This window comes from Maylandia zebra, linkage group LG12 (assembly GCF_041146795.1).
Source record: "Maylandia zebra isolate NMK-2024a linkage group LG12, Mzebra_GT3a, whole genome shotgun sequence".
Lineage (NCBI taxonomy): Eukaryota > Metazoa > Chordata > Actinopteri > Cichliformes > Cichlidae > Maylandia > Maylandia zebra.
Window position 1 is genome coordinate 9,172,500 of NC_135178.1, and position 24,867 is coordinate 9,197,366.

Below are 24,867 nucleotides of genomic sequence, written 5' to 3' on the forward strand. Positions count from 1 at the left end.
ACTTCTCACCCTATCTCTAAGGGAGAGGCCAGCCACCCTTCGGAGGAAGCTCATTTCTGCCGCTTGTATCCGCGATCTCGTTCTTTCGGTCACTACCCACAGCTCGTGGCCATAGGTGAGGGTAGGGACGTAGATCGACCGGTAAATTGAGAGCTTCGCTTTTACACTCAGCTCCCTCTTCACCACGACGGACCGGTGCAGCGTCCGCATTACTGCAGCTGCAGCCCCAATCCGTCTGTCGATCTCCGGCTCCCTTCTCCCATCACTCGCGAACAAGACCCCGAGATACTTGAACTCCTCCACTTGGGGCAGGAACTCATCCCCGACCCGGAGTGGGCACTCCACCCTTTTCCGGCTGAGAACCATGGCCTCAGATTTGGAGGTGCTGATCCTCATTCCCGCTGCTTCACACTCGGCTGCGAACCGCTCCAGTGCGAGCTGGAGGCCCCCACCCGATGAAGCCAACAGAACCACATCATCTGCAAAAATCAGAGATGAGATTCTGAGGCCACCAAAGCGAAAGCCCTCCGCCACTTGGCTGCGCCTAGAAATCCTGTCCATAAAAATTATGAACAGAACCGGAGACAAAGGGCAGCCCTGGCGGAGCCCATCACCCACCGGGAACGAGTCCGACTTATTGCCGGCAATGCGAACCAAGCTCTTGCAACGGTTGTATAGGGATCGAATGGCCCGTAGCAATGGGCCAGACACCCCATATTCCTGCAACACCTCCCACAGGACACCCCGAGGGACACGGTCGAATGCCTTCTCCAAGTCCACAAAACACATGTAGACTGGTTGGGCAAACTCCCATGCACCCTCAAGTATCCTGGAGAGGATAAAGAGCTGGTCCAGTGTTCCGCGACCAGGACGAAAACCGCATTGTTCCTCCTGTATCCGAGGTTCGACTAACGGACGAACTCTCCTTTCCAGCACCCTGGCATAGACTTTCCCAGGGAGGCTGAGGAGTGTGATCCCCCTGTAGTTGGAACACACCCTCCGGTCCCCTTTCTTGAAGATGGGGACCACCACCCCGGTCTGCCAGTCCACAGGTACTGCCCCTGATCTCCACGCAACATTGCAGAGGCGTGTCAACCAGGACAGCCCTACAACGTCCAGAGCCTTCAGGAACTCGGGGCGGACCTCATCAACACCAGGGGCTCTGCCACCAAGGAGTTGTTTAACTGCCTCAGTGACCTCGCCCCCGGAAATTGGCGGGTCATTCCCCTCATCCCCAGACTCTGCTTCCTCCTCGGAAGACGTGTCAGTGGGATTAAGGAGGTCCTCGAAGTATTCCTTCCACCGCCTGACAATTTTCTCAGTCGACGTCAGCAGCGCTCCGCCAGCACTATACACAGTGCAGGTAGAGCACCGCTTTCCCCTCCTGAGACGTCTGACGGTTTGCCAGAATCTCTTCGAGGCAGCCCGAAAGTCTTTTTCCATGGCCTCTCCGAACTCCTCCCACACCCGAGTTTTTGCTTCAGCCACTGCCCGAGCCGCATTCCGCTTGGCCTGTCGATACCTGTCGGCTGCCTCCGGAGTCCCACAGGCTAACCAAGCCCGATAGGACTCCTTCTTCAGCCTGGTGGCTCCCTTCACCTCTGGTGTCCACCATTTGGTTCGGGGATTACCACCACGGCAGGCACCAACCACCTTGCGGCCGCAGCTCAATGCAGCAGCTTCGGCAATGGAGACGCTGAACATGGTCCATTCGGACTCAATGTCCCCAGTCTCCCTCGGAATGCTGTTGAAGCTCTGCCGGAGGTGTGCGTTGAAGATCTCGCGGACTGGGGCCTCTGCTAGACGTTCCCAGCACACCCTCACTACGCAAAAAAAAAACATCTTAAAAAAAACTGTAATTTTACATGGGATCTTGCCTTTTCAAGTGATTTTAAACATTAAATTAGGAACATGTTAATGTGATTAAACAATGAAGTTATCTATAAATAGGGAAAAAAAAACAGTAATATTCCGGCAGCTGGGGCGCCAAAATACTACCGTAAAATAACAGAAAATAACTTTCTCATGAAAATACAGTTATTTTCAGTAATGAAAATAGAGTTTGTTGCACAAATTTGACATGGGATTCTGCCTTTTCCAAGTGCTTTTAGACATTAAATTAGGAACATTTTAACGTGATCAAACAATGAAATTACCTATAAACAAGGTCACTGAATGTGGAAATATGAATCATAATACGTAAATGTACAGAAATATACAGTTAACAGTTGGTTTAAATAATAATGGATTGCATGCTCTGAGACAGACTGGCGAGGCTGCCATATCGCAGCATCGGCCCCTCTGGCTATCACCAGTAGGCGGAGAGTGTTGACCACGGACACAATACCGAGAGTGTCCGAGCTCGAACCGGCAACCTTCTGATCACAAGCAAGCTGCCAACTCTTGAGCCACGATCGCCCTAAATAGCAATGATAATAATACTTATGTGATGTAACACAAGCTCATAGGGATCATGTTGTATGCTTTTCCATAGCATTACATTTGAATTCAACAGTTCAATCTTTCAAATAACGGACAGATATTTGTGAAATCATGATACATTTGTGAATGTGTTTTAACAATCTAAATATGCATATGTACAGACAGATACATTTAATAATCATGAAAATTATGTTGTATTACATTACAGTGATTTAACGTTAATTTACATTTGAAATGTGAAGTCAAAGTCTATTTACGTAACTTTAATGATATTCTAGAAGAACAGAACATTACTGTAAAATGCAGTAAAATACCTTCATATTAGGGTTTTTTCCTACAGTGCAGCCATACCCGCGACCTTGTTGTTGTTAGTTCACATTCATTGGCCGATGCTTAGCGTCATGTTATTATGTGTCCCAACATCCAATGGCATGTCACATTGTTTTCATGGCCACACCCTCACCCCAGGTGTAGAGACCTATTTCTGTTCAGGAATGTTGTGAATACTTTGAGATTTATATTAATTGCAATTCCTACCTCTACATTTATTTTTTAAAACATATAATTAGCACAGCGTGGCCATGCAATGTTTTATATGGTTTTTTTTTTGGTTTTTATTCCTATTAATTATATTTTCACTTGTTACCTCTGAATTATTGAATCAGACCTAGATGACATGAAATCTTCAGCAAAATTATAATTCAGATACTCATTTAATTATTGATTATTCTCATTAATTTTCTATCATTTTACATATTTTTCCATAGTATTACATTTGAATTTAACAGATCATTCTCTCACAATAACAGACAAATTTTTGTGAAATTATGATACATTTCTGAATGTATTTTTACAAAATCTAAATATGCATATTATCTTTGACATGTAAAATCACAGTCTACTTATGTAAATTTAATGATATTCTAGAAAGACAGTACAAAACTGTAAAATATACAGTAAGATACTTTGACATTACTATTTTTTGGAACAGTGTACCTACTCACACCTCCTCCACGGCCATTTCATGGCCCAAGTGCACTTCACTTTGTCTCAGCATCTCAACTCATCCCTCTTATGCGTTCTTTCTCTCTCAGACACATTTGCACCCTTGTAGTGGTGGGTCGTTCACGAACGAAATGGCTCTTAGAGCCGGCTCTTTGACGTGAACGACGCGAGCCGGCTCCTTATCGCGAGCCGTCACGTGGTTTTTTGTTTTTTTTTTTCTTTCTCTCAGCCTCTCTCTCGCACTTTTTTCCGCTTCACTCTGCACGCGAGCCTTGTGCTTTACGCTGGGCAGAGGGGGGAGGGGCGGTAGTTACACTCAGTAGCACAGGAACAGAGCCAGAGAGAGAGAAAGAGAGGCAGGGACAACAACATTAGAAAGGTATAGTAATCATCCACAACTATTTTCAGTTGCAGATGATAAAGGATTGAGAAAGTTTATTCATGCAGGTCCATATGACAGAGAATATGCATGTTCTTTTAGTTTTCATATTATAATTTATATTTAATTGTGTTGTGGTTTGCAGTGTTTTGTGTTCTTTTCACTTTAAATTTGTGAAAGGAAAAAGCTGAAAATTTAAATAGTTAAAACTTGAAATGTGAATAGTTGATTTTTGTATTATATGATTTATTTATTACATTTTATGTGGAGTGAATAAATAAAAGTATATTTACGGTGGCCCCTAGAGACAAAGCACATACAAACTTCAAATCACGTACGAACTCTGAAGCATGTACAAACTCCAAAACACGTAAAAACACGTACAAACTCCAAAACACGTAAAAACTCCAAAACATGTAAAAACACGTACAAACTCCGAAGCACATAAAATGTCATGGTCCTGGGTCGTTGACCCAGCGTTTTGTGTTTTGTGATTATTTCCCTCTGTTCTAGTTATTCTGTGTCCTCCCCCCTTGTGTCCGGTTCGGGTTCTAGATTTCCTGTTTTGTTCTGAAAGTCTGTGTCTGTTGTCATTGTGTTCAGCTTGTGTCCTCCAGTCATCATGTGTATTCAGATCAGCTGTTCTTCCCTCCTGTGTGCGATTACCCGATTACCTTGTGTGTGTGTGTGTATATATAGTGGGTGTCGGTCTGTGTTCGTTGTCGGCTCGTCTGTGTTTCTTGGTATCCTGGTCCTTGGTCTGCGTCTCTCTGCTCCGCTCTCCGTTTTGTAAGACTTCAGGTTTGCTCTTTAGTTTCTCCCAGTTTAGGTTTGTCATTACTCATGCTTAATTGCCTGTTTTTGCCACTGCCACCGTGTAAATAAACTTCACTCGTATCATCAGTTTGCTGCATTTTGGGTCCTCCTTTTCCTCCACTCCACACGGCTCACTCCGCCAGCCGTGACATAAAAACTCAGAAGCATATAAAAACTCAAAACACGTACAAAAGACAACAGAAGTGCTCCAGGATGCTGGGCGCAGTGTTGAGCCTTTGTTATCTTGTGGCTACACAAGCCAGCAAGTACCAACGACCGGATTTGGTGTGTGGTAATAACAGGTAAATGAACTTTTTTTTAAATTATTTGAATATATATATGAGTGCCTGTGTATAAATACACAAACAATACACACATGCTTTCAATTGTGTAATTTAAGTGATCTAGTAGCTCTGCTTTGGAAGTTCAGTTCATGCTAGAAATGTGTTTTGGAGTTTGTACGTGTTTTGTCTCTAGGGGCCACCGCATATATTTATATATAAACATATATAAATAAAACCACTTGTTTTTATGTTAGTAATTCCTTTTGTGCATAATTTTATATTATTGTTAATAATAAATTAATTAAAGCAACAAAACAACCTGAAGAGCCGGTTCGGAGCCGAAAGAGCCGGCTCTTTTTAGTGAGCCGAACCGAAAGAGCCGGATCTCTAAAAAGAGCCGGAAATCCCATCACTACACCCTTGAAACATGATCTTGCAGAGCACCAGGTTTGTGATTTTTATGACTTAATTAGGGAAGCAGTGAGACGCGATCTGCTCAGATGTTTGTAAATTACTTAATGTGACTTTTACAGAGGCAGATGTAGATGAGGATGACTGGAGTTCTGTGATGTGGTGCAGACATTGATTACATAACACAGTACAACTGAACCACACCCATGTTCACCAGATCCCAGTTCACTTAACTGCATCGTGGCACAGCACGGAATGATCACACTAGTCACACGTACTGGAGTGTGGGGGGGTCTAATGTGTTTGGGCACGGTATGAATCATCTAGTGTTCGTATACACTTGCAGTGAAGTTCTCAGGTATTCTGGATGCATTTAATTGAGAGGCCACAGGCTAGGTAGACCACAGGCAGGTAGATGTCTACTATAAAGGGATGATCCCTCTTTCCAGGGAATTCTATGGGATTATTCAGCACTGGGATTCACAATATTTCAACAGAAAGAATGTCTCCTGCAGAGCAAGTTGTATTTCATGTTGTTTGTAATTGTATTGTTGTCAGTGAGTTTCTTCAAGACCATTTTAGACCGCTAACCATGAAATCAATGGCAGAAAAGTAAAATTATTTGAAAATGAAGTGTTTAGAGAATTTAAAAAGATTCTAACACTATCTCAAATAATTCTGAGACTCATAGTTTTTGTTCATTTAGAAAGTTTAAACAATCAAAAGTACCTTTAAAGTGATTAAGAGTGCTTCCTTAAGCTTCATGGCCACTGTGAAAGGATTTATTTCTTTGGTAGAAAATAGGTACACCTACTGAAAATGCTGAAAGTGGGGTTTGTGAATTATCCAGAGTAATTTAGGACATTGTTTTCAAAGACAGAATCAGCTGCACGGTCTTTCATTTCTAATGAAATTTTAATTAATTCTTCAAAGCTGCAAGTCCCCTGATTTTGTGTGGGAGATGTAGTGTGAATCCACTCCTTAAAAATGGCTGAACAGATGTAAGGAACGTTGCTATTTTGGTTTGTATCACTAAGGTGACTGGAGAACTCCAGTAATCTGCAGTGAAGTGCTGCGTATGGCTGCCTGTTCAGTCTAATGAACAGTAGTCCCTGCAGACACACCGTGCGAGTTCTGCTCTTGATAGCAAAGACTTCTCCACACAGACCTTCAGCCTGAAAGACGACCGTGGGAGGCTGATTTCACTTCACCTCTCCATGCAGGCTGAAGAACACCACCGTGTATATGGGAGGACCACAGAAGAGGGCTGTAAGTGAAGTGGTTGGCACAGTTCACGCAGACTCCTCCAGCCATTTGTGTTGGCAGGACACGATGACAGCGTGACCCCCGTTTGCCTGAGAGAGCTCGCAATGACGTGGAGGAATAACAAACAGCTACCTGCCTTGGCAACAGCACAGATGGATCTTAGCAACAGCTTACAGGGTCTAAGGAGTGTGTTCATGCACTAGTTGTCATATAGTAATGATATGTGCCATTTGTTTAGAACAAACTTTGACAAGGTGATTTACATTATCATTTTATTTGTCCTTTCCAACTGATGACTTTATATATATACATCCAACATCGATTCAGGAAACATCTATTTGTAAATCTGTGTGTATATAGCATGTTTCTTTATAGGTATAGCTGTAGGTAGAGCACAAGTCCTGCATTTAATTTCGCTTATAAATTGATTAAGTTTTATACTCAAAGTATTCTACAAAAGCAGTCAGTTGAAAATTAATGAGTTTGAGGGTAAATAAATAATTCACAGAAGGGCTTTTAGTGACCAACGTGGCTTCAGGTTTTGCTATAGGTTTTCAGTGTCATGGTGGTGGGATAGTTCCCACGGGGGAACACAGACAGGCTAACATATGAATGGCTGGGCAACTAAGCCTTGCAATTGCTGACCTTTTATAAAATTTGCAAGCAAACCTTTTTAGTAGTTTGAATGATTTTATATTTGCTGTTTGCTTGCTCTCATGTTAGTACTGCCAGGGTTGCCACAGGAGCAATACATTAAAGAAAGACATTAATTTAACACAAATACCAAACAACAGATACATCTTCTCTTGATGTAATGATGGGGCACTGATGCTGATAAGCCTGTTAAGTGACACAGTCAGCATTTCTGCCAGCCTTGCCTCCGGGCTTTAAATGGACTTTATTTATAGCACTTTTTCCAGTGCACTCATACAGTGCTTTATAATTCTATGCATATTGTACAATGCTTTTTCTTACCATGCACACTCACGGGCTGCTGCTTTGGCTACAGCAGCTGTGTTGATTTCAGCTTGTATTATATGTTTTTACCTTCGGTGGATTTTTCATATGTTATAGTTTGTTTGTTTTTTCATTTAAATTCTGCGACTGCTGCCAGTCCATATTTGTCCCCTTTTTAATCTGAACATGATCATAGCTAGAAATCCTAGATTCATGTGACCACTCCTGGCTTTGTTACACCAGAATAGAACAGCAACCTGTTTGCAGCTAGGACAAATTGATGGTTGCCCAGTGATTACAATTAATTTCTTCACATTCAGGAACCAGCTACAAGTAGTTGCAGGGATTCCTTTCAGTCTCAAGGTGATTGTACACATCAGCTGGTGGGAGGCAACCTGTCTCCAAACTATCATGGGGCAACTTGAATGCAGTCTCTCTTGGACAAAGACTGGCAAAGGTTTGCATATAATCTTGTGTAACTTATAAATGCAGACGGATTGCGAACACACATCAATCAATCTGAGTCCATCTGCGCCAATGAGTGCAATTTGGCTGCGACATGTCTTTTTGCAACAGAGGACTTAAGTCAACAGCTTGCCAACTGATTGTATAGTAGTGGTTGGTGCTGCTCTCCCAGAGCATTGGGTAGGATTGAGGTTAGGGTTAGCACACTGGGAAAGGAAACATCAGCAACCCAAAACCAGCATCCCCAGAATTAAGTCTTCCACTCCTCCTGCTGACTCTGACTTCAGAAGTTTAATGCGAACTTCGTCATAAGTAGATGGCAACAGATTGGTGATTTTTGCCCATTTATCACAGTTAATTGCCATATTATCACAGACAGATTGCATGTAATTGCCAGCTTGACCCCATTCAGTCACAAATCTGCTCTCAGTCTGCCATCAGACTGACTCCGCCTTATTGCTGTTTTATTGCTGTCTGGACGCACCAGAGTCGCTTTGAAACAATTGACTGTGAGAGGTCACTTGTTCATTGCAGTCGCCAACAATTTTCTTTTCCAGTGTGACTGTAGCATAAAAAAGTTTAAAAGATGGATAATGGAAACAAGTTATCCTTAGACAACAAAAACTTTAACTCCTCAATGTATTTCTCTGAAACAATACTCTGAAGAAATGCAAAAATAAGCTTAATATTCTGGGGTGCCTGGAGTTTAGGAGTGAGTTGGTCTTTTAAGCTATTCAAGCTATTTCTGTCTGATCTTGCAGTGACTTGAGTCAGAGCGACACGACAGACCTCAACTGGTCAGAGCTTAGAGTCTTTCACAAGTAGGGATGGGCCAGCAACCAGCTACCCAAAGCAAAATGTAGAATCTATTCTTGCGCATAAATTCGTGTGTATGCTAGTGGCTGGTCTGTGACTGTGGACCTTTCAGTTGGAACAGTATGGGCTGCCTGTTCTCTGGATTCTTTCTTTTGCCATGCAAGCCAGAAAGCTCTCTGCTCCTATTAGTCAACGTCACAAAACAAATTGTGGAGATTGTCATAGGAGGTCGAGAGAAGTTAAAAATATCAGTTCTGGCGGGCTTGTCTTTTTGTTAGAATGTCACAAGGTGTCTAAGACGTGGCTTCGGTGGTTGTTGCTACATGGGATAAAATGTATCCCAGGGCCCTATGCTTATTTTTGGATCCACTGCTCTACATCTTCTCAGCTTCCACTGTGTAGTCTGAACTTGGCATTAGCATCTGCATTATGTGTGCACTTCTTTATCTCGGCTTGAGAACATGTGATGCATATTTGGGAAGCCCCAGACAAATGCTGAGTCACTTTTACTGTCAGGGCAAGAGATTAATCCTTCAGACTAAACTGACAGACACATCGCATCTTTTATTTCCCCTCTGTGAGCCGCTGACCTCTGAGAAACACCCTAGCTGCTTCGTACAACAAGAAATACAGCATTCTAAGAGGTCTTTAACTTCAAGTTCAATCAGCAGTAACCTATAAATCCTGCTTTATAGTTTCTGATTCAATCGATGGTTTGTTATACTTTTACTATTGCATCTGCTGTGTCACACTAGCATTTTTTCTTTTTCATGATACATTGATATGGTGGTCCCTGAATATGCTTTGGTTAAGACAGTAATAATTTTCTGTTTTAAAAGAAAGCTAAAATGGTTGCTGATTACTGATAGGGACCTGTTTCTAAGCAGTCCTGCCCACCTTCTAGAGAATCACTCTGCTGTTTGTCTTAATGAACTGCAACAAAGAAATACTATGCTTTCAAGACGCACAGATAAGAGGAAGTAAAAAAAAACTAAAGCAAGAAAATTGGTGGAAAATTATGGTTATGGTTTTGCATGATAGTCCAGCAACTTTTCTGTAAAGCTCACCTGTGTTTGGCACAACCAGCCTCCCTCCATGGTGACCAAACACACCGGTGGTCCTCAGCGGCTCTTTGCAGGAGCTGAAGGGCCCATTGAGGGTAAGCAGGCCCTTCTTCCTTCTGTCCATGGTGCTGCAATAGTCCCGGCTCAGATCTCGCGGGAAGGTCTCGGCTGGGGCTTTGGCGTGGAACTCCGCCCTCTCGGCCACACCTAGTGAAACCATAAAGGAGCTCTGAACTTTGACCTTGATGTCTGGCAGGGGGTCAAAGAGCTCTTTATCTGTGCTGTCCTGGAAGCAGAGGGGAGTGCTGTATGTCCGGCCCACTGTTAAGTCTGGCTGCATGGAGGAGTTGAGAAGCAACGGGTTTCCTACAGAGATGGAAAGACAGCACACAAGTCACCTAGAAGCCCTGCTCACAAGGGACCTGTATTAGGCAGGGAACTCATTTAACTAATGAATCAAAGCCCTACCTAAACAGCACTCACATGGGATAATGAAATTCACTGTTGTCCCAGATACAACTAAAAAAGGTCAAGATTGTACGATTCAGGTATTTTTTAATGCCTTGATTTAGGAAAGAAAAAAAAAGAAGAAGAAGAAATTCAAAGATGTTTAAAAGCTGAAAAACATCTTACTTAAATTAAATATTATCCAGGCTCTCTGTCTGCAGCACAGTGCAGCAGATTACATTCAACTGAGTTGTCATTTCACCAAAAAAAAAAGAACAAAATATTAAAAGCAGCGTTAATATTTAAAATTAATACAAATATCTGGATGTCCCCAGATAGCACTGATCCAGGTCAGTTCAGGTTTAAAGGCCACATCGCTCGAAAATTCTTGCAGCTGACCAATGAAATTCCAGCAGCAATTAAAACAACATGCCCGGGCAGGCAGCCGCTACATCAGAGGTAAGGGAGCACAACCTGGACAGAAGGTCCAGGGCTCTGAGCCACGGTCAGAGCGTTAGATTTAATTACCAAGCACACCCACAGCTTGATCTCCATAATCCATCTGCTGGAGTCAGCTCCTCTGGACACCCAGTTGTCCTCCTGAAGGACAGGAGGGAGGGCCACGAGGATCTATGTGACCGCTCTGTAAATGAGGGGAGTCCTTCATCTCCCAGCATGAACCCAGCAGCAGCCTACTGAGGGAGGTGAGAGGGAGGCGTCTTCATCTGTGACCATTAGATTTGACGATGCTGCCAAACAGAGCAAGGAGCACGCCGCATCGATTTGGCAGACGTGCCGTGCCCCTCGATGAGCCAGCCAAGATAACAGTGAAGTCATTGAGTCCTTGCTGCCCAGCTGTTGCCAGGCGAGGGGTGCAAAGCAGGAGGCTAATGTTGTTTTATTTTTAGGGAAGTCATTAATTACCTGGTATGTGATTTGTGATGAGCATCTTGGAGTGTGTGTTGCTTTTTCACTTATTCTTTCAAAACTTTATCCCTTATTTTTTCCTGTCACAGTTAAAAGGTTGCTGGTTTAATTCCAGGAGAACATATAAATCCCTTTTAAGATGATGGCAGGAAGGGTAACCCGAGTACCCTGTACCCTGAGCAAAGATGTGTTCACTTGAAAAATTACCACTGTTTTTGTGAAACGTGGTCAGTTCTGTTAGTGTTAGAATATGTTAGTGAATCAGTTTCTGTATCAACAGCTTGTGGTTGCTACACCTACAATGTGCATACTGCCATGTCTCCATTTGTCTTTATAAGGAAACAGGTTGTTGTTAAAGAGAAGCCTGCACTGCTAAGGGGGGAAACAACAAACAAAAATCAAAAAGCAGGAGAAAGTCAGCTGAAAAAACTGAAACAATGAAGTCCAAAAAGAGAGCCAGAAAGCGAGTGTAGGACTGACATAACAAAAAAACAAGAAAAACAAAACAAAAAACACCATCAACCATTTTTTCCATCTAAAATTTGGCATTTCCATTACCAAAAAACAAGGTCTAATGGGTTGTCTGCACTGTTGGTTTGTTATGTTTTGTTAAATACAAGAAAATTATAGTTTTCCCTCCACAGTTTGAGTATGGTGTCATACTCTCCTCACCATGTGGCAAAAGCATGAACCATGTTCATGAAGTAAATATTACAAAACTATATCAAAATAATATATTGTTACAAAATCCTCAGCAGCTCTTTGAGTGCTCAGATAGAGTAGAAAAGCGCTATATAAGAACCAGTACATTTACCATTTACAGTTCTGCTCACAGCACAGCAGTGTGCCTCTGTGTACCATGTGGAAACCACTGCAGTATACTGTATTAATATCATTGCAGATTTAACATACTTTATCATTCACCACTCTAGTGCCTGCATTCCAGATGACAAAGCACCAGCACATATGATGCAGGTAACATTACCTGGTAATTGCCACTAAAGATGATGTTCCCAAAGAAATTGATAAAAAAAAAGACGCATTTTTCATTTCAAGTGAACCCACAGGCAGCTCTGCTGATATTCTGGCTCTTGGTCAGAGCCGCACTCTGGTGGACATTACCCCTCTGCAGCTGACATTCGATCACTGCTAAATTTTCTCCCCTCCGGTCGAGTGGAGAATGATCTGATTATCGCTTGAGTGTGCATCTTTAAGAATGGTGCAGTGAAAATGGAATGGCAGTGGTGAGATGAGAGAAGTTAATGAAATGTACCTCAGGTTGAATACCTTGAGGGATAGGTTTGGAATTGGGCTTCTGATTAAAAATCACTCAGAAGGAGAAGTAATGCACAGAGACAGGTTCAGGTCCAAAGACTCATTCTGCACTCTGATAGCAGAGAGCCATCCGAAAGCATTTAAGAACTTCCTTAAAAAAATTTCTTGCTAGTAATTATTGGGCATGAAAATGCTATTAAGATACAATTAAACAAAAACTTTGTAAGGTCTTTCCATCCTCAAGGAAGCATTTAATTTCTTGCCATGTTTATAAAAAGGATTGTAAAACTTTAACAAGCAGGCCTGTATAAAATGCCTCAACAACTTCCTTCAAAAGAAACTGCGGGAAAGAGATGTGGAAGAAGGTGTTCTACATTTCAATAGAAAATGGAAAGGAGTGATTGTGGCTGGTCGAGGGCACAGCAGGCAGGCTGTAAGGAGAACTGGCCTATTTAAATAGGATTAATGACCTGCTGAATGTAGACCTGGTGTTTTGTCTCGCACCTTTCCAATGCCATGACAACGGGTGGGGCTAGACCGGCTCCCTAGGCCTTGGAGGTGCTGTGGGGTAGAGTGTAGGCCCCTAATGGGACTCTTCACGGATGCACTGAGGATGAATCACCTGTCAGCGCCATGGCTATCACATGCACTAACCCAGAAGTGTTAGGAACGGTCATGTGGATGCCTGTAGCGAGGCTGTCTGAGATGGCCACAGTCGTCAACCAAAGTTACCGCTGCACCCAACAGAAATTGAATTGATGTTCACTGTTCCATACCCATCAGTGGCTTAGGCCAGTGTAATCTAATGGAGAATATTGGTTGCCTGACATTCAAATGTGTGGTCTGCAGGGAGGAGGGGTGGTAGTATAGGTGTCTATCAGAGATTGATTATCTACCACTTCACAATAACAGACGAGCAGGTCTGTCAAAATAGAAGGACTAGTTCTTTCGCTGATTATGGAGGGATAAATCCTAAGCAGATAGGGAGGCTGCACACATTCTGCTTGATGCAAACAAATGCCATCAATCACCTGGTGGCCCTGTCAGAAAGGTCTGTGATGATGCTGCCGTTTGGCCTTGTGGTCGCTGTCTCGTGTCAACACGCAGTCGAAGGCACTCTCTTACCTTGTCTGGTGTTCTTGAAGTTGAAAGACTGGAAACCCCCGGTGAGCGCAGAGGAGTCAATAACGTCCACGCCGTACTCGCTGTGATTTTTCCTGTACAGCATGACAGCCACCACAAGGATTGCAACGGTGATTATGCCGGCTCCAAGGCCTGAGTACAGAGCCACATCATTGGAGCTCTCCATACCTGAGACACAAGACACACACAAAAAATGGCTACCTTCAATTCTCTTATTCCTCAAGAAGCACTTCAAGTAATGGCCTAAGGGAATAGGACAAAATAATGGCCAGGCAATCAATGTCCATTTATGTTGCTCAAATTCAACATAATCAGTGCTTTAATTCATTGTTTAGGTACTCTAAACAATGTTTAAAAAGAGCAATACCACTGTGACTGTGGGTCAAGGCTACATTAGATACTGTCCAACACATAACTGAAACAATCTCAAACTCAGTTGTGGGCAGCATAGTTGTATTGTGGGTTCAAAAGATGAGAAATGCTTGGAATACAATGTTCTGCTGCAATAATCTAACACTTTTCCTGTCCAATACTGAATAGGTCAACAAAATTCAACATTTATGGCCAAGCTTCAGTCTAATGGAACTGGAGCTCAGCGTCAGCTATAAAAGTAAACAAATGGAGAAAAATGGAGAAACTACTTTGGTAGTGACAAGTTTAGCAAGAAAATAAGGTTAGGTTAACCGGCTAGCTGCATTGCTGAGTGTTGATGATTTTGTCAACGAATTTACCCAAACCTCAAAACCTAATCTATGTAACTCACTGTAGCTATCCAAATTGAATACTTTATCAACTAACATTAGGAACCAGACTCTCACAGCTAGATAGTATTTAGCTACCAGCTGTAGATAGCTTGAATTTTCACAAAATCGTATCTGTAATATAATCATTTAATAGTGTTAAACAAAAACAAGACTAGCATTTAGATTCTGCAAACTATTTTTGCGCTATTATACTGATACTGAGGGATACAGTATGTGCAATGTTCTTCAAGTTGTTGTAGACCTACATTGCACAATACACCATGATAGTGTAGATCAGCACCATCTAATATACGTCTTATCACTCTCACTCTTTTATCCGATGTTAGCTTGCAGTGTAGTGCCACAAGCAAGGAACAACAGCTCACTTAACAATTAATACCAAGGTTACCCACAGATCCTTTAAGACTGTAATGTAAATAATTTTATCAGCCACATTTTATTAATTTGCAGGATATAATTTCAGTTTTAATATTATTTTTCTGTAAATGAATCACTTTACCTAAACAGAAAGAAGCTGACCCAGTGAAAGACTTTTTCCTTAATGTTGTGTAGAAAAGAGCATCGCCTTAGTTGTGATAATAAAGACCCACAGAGAGTGAAGATGAGATGGAGAAAAACAGTGGAGAAAATGATGTTATTATGTGGACATACAAGAGCCAACTCAAGCAAGTTTTGGGTTAGTATGAAAATAAAGCAAGAAGGAGGAAATGAGGTATGACATCCAATATTCACATGGCAGCTAGAGAAGCTACAGTGCTACAGTCAAGTTGATATCAAAAGATATCTACTTGACTGTAGCACTTTAATAGCACTGTAGGTCTTCTTACTCCATCCATAATTTTACTTAAAATATACTTACTATACTAGTAAGTGTCTTACTAGAAATACAATTTCATTATTTATTTATTTATTTATGTATTTAAATTGTTTTGGAGTCGTTAAAAATAACTCACAATTGTCCTCAGATTTTTCAGATTGTCACTACAAGGCTCCTGTTTGAAACTGCTTGGGCTACATGCATATTGCTTTAGTAATGCTTTACCACTTTGACCCTGATTGTTTTTAATGCTTGATTACAAGTGCCTCTGCATCATATTAAAAGTTTAGTTTAACAAATCTGATTTTACTTTGAAAAAGTACCATCAAGTCATCCATTATCTAGAAAATGTGATAAATAAATACTTATATCAACTTCATACTTTACATTCATCATTTTATATTTAGCCAAATGAATCACAATCAAACAAAGAGTGTAGGGTTGAGAAATCAAAGGTTACCACACACACACACACACACACACACACACACACACACACACACACACACACACACACACACACAGTGTGTGTGAGGAGTTCAGTCATTTGGGAGGGGCTCAGAGTAGAGCTGCTACTCTCACATTGAAAGGGAACAGCTAAGGCTGTTGCCTTCTGGGTAAAGTTTTCCAACTGGGCATATCTTACTGGGAGGAGGCCTCGGTGTAGACCTGGGACCCGCTGGAGAGATTACATCTATCAGCTAGCCTGGGAAAACATTTTCCTTGGAAAAGCTGAAGTAGGTGGTGAGAGGGAGGTCTGAGCTTCCCTGCTGCTGCCCCCATGACTTCAGATAAGTGGAAGAAGATGAATGATTTTTTTTTTTAATTTTAGATTTAAATTTTTATTTTGGTGGTTGTCATGAATTTTCAAACAGCCTACATCACTCATAATGCACGACACACTTTTCAGTGTACTTTATTCGTTTTTCGGATGTTAATTTGTCATATTTTAGTAATACATGAACTTCTTTTGTAGTAATATTTTTCCATATCATATTCAACCTCGCTTTATTTGAAGTGTTTTTCTTCCTCATTTTCTGGAGTATAACGTGCAATGTTGACAACGCGTGATGTGAGTTGTTGCACATTTAAGCACCATGATTCATTCTTGAAGAATGTGATTAATGGTTTAAAATGCCTTTGTTACTTTCGACATGTTCCTTTAACTTGTTCTGCAATGTAACTTAACAGCTGAGTGTTTCTTAGTTTTAGACCAAGTTTGTCGACTGGAACATCCGTAACCACCACAGTCAATTTTCAATCAAACAGTCAAGATGTTATTGAAGTGCAGACTTTTACTTTTAATTTAACAAAAGTATTACACATTAACTGTTAACAATAACAGCCATTTTCAGAGACTCAGTGTAATTGGAATGAAACATATGGAGCTGATCCCAGTTGCTGAAGCTATTCACTGTAACTCTCAATATGAGGTCCCAATAGATATCAGTACAATCGAAGGAGGCCATCATTACATTGCAAAACAAAGCAGTGCCATCGGAGCGATAGAAAAAACTTTAAACTGACCAAATAAAAAATCTGGTACATTCCTAAAAAGAATGGATGCAACAACACTAAAAGCCCCAAAGGACCACAGACAACAACTGCAGTGGTCGTTCACAGAGTTCCTTCTTTCGTTAACAACAGTTTCTTCAGAGCATCTAACCAAGTAAAGAGGTAGGATTGTCAAAAGCATATCAAAAGTTGGCTACATGAAGAAAAATCTTTGAAGAGATGAAACTAAGATTATCTTGTATCACAATCATGGTAAGAGGACAATATGAAGAAGGAAAAGAGCAGTTTATCACAAACTATTAAATATAGTGGAGGCATGAACGAATGGGCATGTATGACTGCCAGTGGAACACAGCCATTAGTGTTTATTGATAATGTGATTGCTGATAGACGCAGCATGAATTCTTAAAGGTACAGGGCTATATTCTCTGCTCACGTTCAACCAAATGCTGCTAAAGTAGTCAGACAGCACTCCACAGTACAAATGGACAATGATCCCAAACATACGGCAAAAGCAACCCAAGTTACATGTCAGTCACTTGATCGTAACCCAATAGAGCATGGCTTTCAGTTACTAAAGAAAAAACTAAGAGAGAGAAACCCACGAACAAGCAGCAACTGAAATAACTGCCAGGAGAAAACCATATTTAGTGATATTCATTGGTCTTAGACTAAAGGAAGGCATTAACTACAAGAGATTTTTATAAAGATTAAAAACAAATCTTTATATTTCAAGTCATGCTTGTTTGTCAAATTGCTTTTGAGACTCTGAGAATGGGGAACTATGTGTAAATATGCTGGTAATTACTAAATAGTTTATGTAAAATTTTTCTTAAAGTTTTGTTAAACTTGAGCTGGAATTTTGTACTTGAACTCTATCTTTATCTTAGTCTTGACCTTAACTTAGTCTGGTTTAAAAACCACCAGGGTGTAGCATATTGGAATTAACTAGAAAGAAAATGTCAGTCAAATACTTACAAACCTAAATTTTGTGACTTTGTGAGAATATGGTGAGAGGAGTAGACCATAATGTTAAACTGTGGCATATTACACTAAAGCTAGTAACAGTGAGAGTGATTAGCCTTACTGTCTTTAGACCTACTGGTCTATGTCCAATAGCTGTGATGGATATCTCACAGGAAAGGCAATCAGACCCCATACAGTGATTGCTTGCCACATATAAGCTTTATGCAATCCCCATTCAATCATTTAAGCTTTTGTAGTAGGCACAACTTTCATGTTGAAGTGGCAACCTAATGGAGCTACAATAACACCTGACAATCACTTACTTGGACTAACTCTGGGAAGTGATTGAACGCCACCACAGGAATGCAAGGACAGCGCTGTAAATTGCTCAAATTAGCTCATTTGCAATGATTACAAATCATTAATCCTCCACAACATAGCACATGTTCACTTGTCACAACCAATATATCTCATGGCTCAAAGTAGAAACACAGCTGTGATGTCACGGTTGTCATAAAAGTTCAGCACTGAATAATGACATGAATTTGTAATGAGCATTTGCTGGGTTAACACCAGAGCTGCTTAGATCAAGGTGAACTAAATACTGTAATTCATAATGTGTCCATTTCCAGAGTATATGCTAAGAGAATGCAAAGGACTGTCACTCCTCTAGTTTGCCTATAGCATTTCTTGCGCTCAAAATTAAGGGCATATAACATATCAATGGCAGGTGGGAGGGCAGGGGAGTAGAAGATGAAAGAAATCCACAGTGGAAGACTCACTTTGAGGTTTAACGTCATGTAGCAGCTTTCGATCTGCAAAGACAGAGAGATAGAATGAGACAAAGAGGAGAGAAAGTGGTGATTAAAGTCTGAGCCTCTGTGAAGTGACTATCAAATGTGGTCTCAGATCCAACACCCTGAACAGAGGGAAGCTCTTCTACTGACTGTACTTACAAACGATATATTGGATCTCATAATGGCCTGGAAGGTTTTAATATAGTTATCAAAGCATCACAGATAAAGAAGGTGAGGTATAGATTGTATAAACTCATCTCTGAGTGAACTAATGATCTCTAATGTTTGAGGACTGAGTCGTACTTTTCTACCAGACTACACTGATCACCCATAACATTAAGACTAGAGCTGGGCGATATGAGATTTTTTCATATCACGATATGTTTTTTTCATTTCAGGCGATAACGATATCTATCATGATATAAGCCAAATAACTATATTTGTAAGATTTAAATGTGCTGTTGCTCACAAGTAAAATGTGAAATAATCAGCAGCTTGTTTTTATTTAAATATTTATTTCCCATAATAAGTTCAACAGGGTAGATGTACTTAAGGAACATGAGACTTTTTCAGATAAATAAAGGCAAATATTGCAAACTACACAAAAGGCAGCCGCTAAAGCGTTTAAGTTTCAAAACAGAACAAACGAAACAGACTACTAAATTGTCAATTCCACTTAGAAACAAAATATTAATTCTAAAAATAAATCTTAGTTTGTTTTACAGAAGAACAGACAAAACTGACTAACTTTTGTCAATATCAAATAAACTGAGAACTAAAAGGAAATTCTCAATCTCTCCTTGTTGTATAGCTTAGCTATTCAAACAGTTTTAACAGTTACTTTAGTCTGACAAAAGCCGAATGACGAATTAGCGCTTCCAGTCAGAGACTGAGGCTACGTCCACACGTACACGGGTATTTTTGAAAACGGAGATTTTCCGTTTTCGTTTTAAAAAATAATCCCGTCCACACATAAAGGCAGAAATGAAGGAAAACGCTGCTATGAACATGCCAAAGCAGCAGGTGGCGCTAGATTCCTAACCGTGCAGAAATGTTGGCCAATCAGAAGTCTAGAAGCCTCAGTGGGAAAAAGTAAACAAAGCTGGGGCATAGAAGCAGAACCGAGTCGTATTTGTGGAGGGACAGTAACTGTGTGTATATGTAAGCATTTAAACACTGCAGAGAGTAGAATTAACAGTAACAGTATTGTAGAAATTCATTTCACCGAAACAATAACGTGGCGCACAGTGTGACGCATGCACCAGTTTATTGTATTTCCAGACTTGCTTTCGGCACAATTTACAGTGCACGCTACTCTGTTTTTTGTCAGACTTGAAATAGCCGAAATACCTTCACACTGTAACAGCAGTCTGGCGAGGAAGGAGCGGCTAGCCGGTCCAGCGGGCATGTGGTGTGGAGGTTAGCCGGATAACACGGAACCAGTCGGTTAAATCCAATAACAGACCTTTATTCGCCGTCAGCAACATTACACTTTATAAGCCAGGTCTCCTCGGCTGTACTCGTCCGAACCTACATGCGCGGGGATTGGTACCACCAGCGCCAGCTTGTCACAACAGTAAGTAAGGTGCTTTCTTGGAGCATGGAACATGAGCAGCATGAAATGGCTGCCGCTAACAACTCACACACCCACTAGGAGACCCCCACAGCTACTACAATAGTTGGGCAACCCCCCCTAGTGGTGCTATAACCCAAAAGGTTTGTTACATCACCCCCCCCGGCAATTCGCAGGCTGTCCTCAGCCGGACCCAGGTGACCCTCCTCCCGCTACCCTTCTTCACTATACATAGTTACATTAGGTACTAAGCAGGTTGTGGAGGAATTGTTAGACACCCTTACCTTATAGCATTGGTACAGTCAATAAACAAAATTAGTGCTTGAAGCAAACAATATAGAACATGCAGTATTACTGCCAATCCATCTTCCAGAGATGGTCATAGACAAGGGAAACAGTCAGACATACAACACAACCGGTCACTCAAATCAGTATAACAGAAAACCAAACAAAGGCTCTCACGGGCCACGATTACCAGGGCTCAGTGGAACAGAACAAGTAATCACCCCTTATGAACAGAACAATTACAGCATGTACATGTATGAAACCAACCCTCAGTCAACATTGAGTCTGTCCGTATGATGACGGTTAGTCCACCTGGTAGCAGTCCAACCCTCAGTGATTCTGGGGCACCGTCGGGGTCTCAAATGATATTGTTCCCCCTTGGCCGGTGGCGACTCAGAGGCGCCCTCAGCGGGGTGCCCGCCTGCTCCGATATCCCCTGAACTCGGGAATGAGGGCTGTTCCCCCGTTTCAGTCTCATCCAGGCTCTCCTGGGACGAAGTCCGGTGCCCTGAAGGAGATGTGGAGTCCCAGGAGTAAAATGGCTGAACGTTCACGACGTGGAAGACTCCTGCGTCTTCACCAGTGTCAATCTTGGCTAAGCAGGCTGTGGAGGAATTGTTATACAGCATCGGTACAGTCAATACAATCAATAAACAAAAGTAGTGTTTGCCGGCAATTGGGAGGCTGTCCTCAGCCGGACCCCAGGTGACCCTCCTCCCACTACCCCTTTCACTATACAAAGCTACTTTAGGTAGTAAGCAGGTTGTGGAGGTACACCCTTACGGCATTGGTACAGTCAATAAACACAATTAGTGATTGAAGCAAACAATACAGAACATGCAGTGTTACTGGCTAGTCATCCTCTGGAGATGGTCCTAGACAAGGGAAAAACAGTCAAAAGTACAACACATCCCGCTGCTTAAATCAGTACAACAGAAAACCAAACCAAAAGCCTCTCACGGGCTGTGGTGACGAGGGTTCAGTGGAACAGAACAAGTAATCATCCCTTGCGAACAGAATAATTACATCACATACATCTTGCATGAAACCAACCCTTAGTCAACCTCAAGATTGTCCGTATGATAACAGTTAGTCCACCTGGTACCCGTCCAACCAGCAGTCATTACGGGGCACCGGCGGGGTTCGTTGGGGAGATGGCCGCTCTCCCGGCTCTCCCGTAGCTCCCTGATCCAAACACTTCAGCAGGCTCTTCTGCCGCTCCAGCGAAGCCTGTAAGCAAACTCGTGGCTTCTTGACCTCCCCTTTCAAGTTTACCACTTCAAGGTTGAGGTAAAGAGGTGTAGAGTGAGGGATGATGTACTTTGTCAGGCCAGGCGCCTCAGCATCCGGGTCGCAGCCATCTTCCTCACTCCTCGTGTCTGCGTGGGACGCCATTTTAAAAGTGTGGAAACAACTCGCTCCCACAAAAGTTATGGCGAAGTGAAAAGAGCGTTCACACACAGTACCTAAGCGCATATATCAGTCAGACCGAGAGCGTCCATGCACACTCTGATGCTTCAATGCTTGACACAAAACAACACGTCCTTCTGAATAAACACTGAGTCAAAGTCACTGCAGCATTAGCCTTAGCTTTAGCGCCGCCGATGTCGTAACGGTCCAACAGCACTGAGTTGGCGGTCCGACGGACCGTACAGTTACTCACGGAGTACTCTCCCTCGGCAGGCGAGCGTCTCAAGCGATGGGTCGGCGCTCTTCCGTGCCTGCAAATATCGCTGAAATCGTGGGGAGTCGGCTCCTTCACGGGGTTCTATCGGCCCGGCAAATACAGCCAGACGAAGAGAAAAAAAACACGCCACCTCAGCCGAAGTGTCGATCGTTGAAAAACACGGGAAAAACATCCGAGCCCACCGTCTGTCGGTCCGGATGACGATGAAGATCCAGAGAACAATGTTCGGGCGCCACTTTGTAACAGCAGTCTGGCGAGGAAGGAGCGGCTAGCCGGTCCAGCGGGCATGTGGTGTGGAGGTTAGCCGGATAACACGGAGCCAGTCAGTTTAATTAAACAACAGACCTTTATTCCTTGTCAGCAACATAAGACCATACAAGCCAGGTCTCCACGGCTCTACACTGTCCGTACATACATGTGCGGGGATCGGTAGTCGCCGGTGCCAGGCCGTTACAACGGTGAGGTCTATCCTGAGAACAGAACACGAGCAGCATGTAATGGCTGCCGCTAACAACTCACACACCCCCTAGGAGACCCCCACAGCTACTACAATAGTTGGGCAACCCCCCCTAGTGGTGCTATAACCCAAAAGGTTTGTTACAACACTACGGAACTTCTTTGGCTCTTCCGTTCGACAATCTCTCCGGCATTGGAACCATCATCTGTTTTCTCTTCGGTTACGCTCGGTTGATTTTTCTAATCGGCACACTCATTTCCTCCATTACGCGCTGGCTCCATTACCCGCTGGCTGCTTCCCAAACAAACACACGTGCGGCTTGGCACTTGTGCTGTACGTAACAAGTCACGCGACGTGACGCTGCGGCTGTGATTGGTTCGGCTCTGCGCTACTTAATTTAGATTGGCTGACCTTTTTTTTTTTTTTTTTTTTTTTAAGAGGACAAGAGTGGCGAGGTCTATCGCGATAGCTTAATTTCTCTATCGAGTAAAAGTTATATCGCGATACATATCGTTATCGTTCTATCGCCCAGCTCTAATTAAGACCACTGTCTAACTGTCTAAAATGATTATCTTATTGCATTGCAGTGTTCTGTTGCCTTCCCCAAACTGACAACAACATTCTTTTGGGGGATACAATGTACCAAATGCACGCTGCACAAAAAAAACTGCTCAGAATCCACCAAGAACACAAAAGGAGGCCTATTGTGAGCTTTTGCAGGATGCACTGGAACAAGCCAGGTCCACTCTGGCCTCACTCCCACCAGACCCAAAGGAACTCACTGAATTCAGGTGTTACAATCGTTTCCATGGCTGCAGGTGTAAAACAAAATCAAGCACCAGGCATTCAGGCAGCTTCTACAAACATTTTTAAAAGAATGGGTCACTCTACAGAGTGGTACCATAATAGGATGTCACCTATGCAACAAGTCCAGTTTTGAAATTTTCTCACTTCTAAATTTTCCACAGTCAACTGTTAGTGGTACTGGGAATAACAGCAAGTCAACCACGAAGTTGTAGGCCATGTAAAATCACAGAGAGGGGTCGGCAGATGATGAGGAGCAGACTGAGCAGAGGTCGCCAACTTTCTGCAGAGTCAATCGCTACAAACCTCACAAACTTCATGTGGCCTTCAGATTCATTCAAGAACAGTCAGTAGAGACCTTCAGAATGCATTTCTATGGCTAAGCTGTTGCATCCAGGACTTGCAACACAAAGTGCAATGCAAAGCTTCAGCTGCAGTTGTGTAAAGCACATCGCCACTGGACCCTAGAACAGTAAAGACACATTCTCTAGAGTGAGGAATCACGCTTCTCTGTCAGGCATTCTCATGGATGGTGGTTGCCAGGAGAACAGTAGATGTAAGATTGCAGTGTGCCAAGTGTAAAGTTTGGTGGAGGGGGGGATTGTGGTCTGGGGTTATTTTTTAGGAGCTGGGCTCAGCTCCTTAGTTCCAGTGCAAGGAACTCTTAATGCTTCAACATACCAAGATATTTTGGACAATTTCATGCTCCCAACTTTGTGGGAATAGTTTGAGAATGGCTCCTTTCTGTTCCAAGATGACTGCAAACCAGTGCACAAAGCAAGGTGCATAAATGAGTGACTATGATTTGTGAGTCCTGAACGCAAAGCAATAAAACACCTTTGGGAAAAATTAGAGCGGATACTGTGAGCCCAGCTTTCTTATCCACCGCACAAACATGCTTCTGGAAGAATGGTTAAAAATTTCCATAAACACACTCCTAAACCTTGTAGAATGCAATTATTTCTTTGTTGTAACTGTGATTATTGTCAGTAAATCTTATAGAGTTGGAAAGACTTCTTATTTCCCCTAAATGGTGCCACATTTGTAAGGAAAATGCATTTCTGGGTAAAGCAGCAGAGTTGACTATGTGGGTTGTGCCTATGAAAACCTGCCAATCTCTGCCAATGCCAAACAGCTTATTCTGCTACTGACTCTTCTTTTGAAGATGCCAGGGACATCGCGAAGTGGGTGTCCCCAGGAGAGTTCACCACAAGAAGAATCTTCCACAGTTTTGCAGTAAAGGTTTGCAGGAGGGTATGGACAAAAGCTCTCTACCCAGACAAGTAGAGGAGGATGGACTGACCTATAGTCTTCACTTCAACCCCATTGAACACTTGTAGGATCAGCTATGTATGTTGTTGATGTCAGAGTGACCAGCACAACTGACATGACTGACTGATGACAAACGCTGGTTGAAAAATGAGATGCTATTCCACAGCTGGTGACCAGCATGAGGAGGAAGTGCCGGGCTATTGTGGTTATAAATGGTTTCTCCACATCCAAAG

General features: G+C 42.4%; 1 protein-coding gene across 3 annotated transcripts in view; it reads right to left on the reverse strand.

The window, feature by feature from the left end:
• unc5db (unc-5 netrin receptor Db) overlaps positions 1–24,867 on the reverse strand; it is a 294,402-nt gene that overhangs the window by 78,870 nt on the left and 190,665 nt on the right. For 2 of the 3 annotated variants that reach the window (XR_013101098.1, XM_004565811.4), the window contains exons 8-10: positions 18,542–18,574; positions 13,680–13,865; positions 9,909–10,271 (exon numbers count right to left, since the gene is read on the reverse strand). Coding sequence is in view for 2 of the 3 variants with exons in the window: in XM_004565811.4 (XP_004565868.1) it covers positions 9,909–10,271; positions 13,680–13,865; positions 18,542–18,574 (582 nt within the window). In the remaining variant the exon portion in view is untranslated. The remainder of the gene's footprint in view (positions 1–9,908; positions 10,272–13,679; positions 13,866–18,541; positions 18,575–24,867) is intronic. The other variant, XM_004565812.4, reaches the window with a different exon arrangement.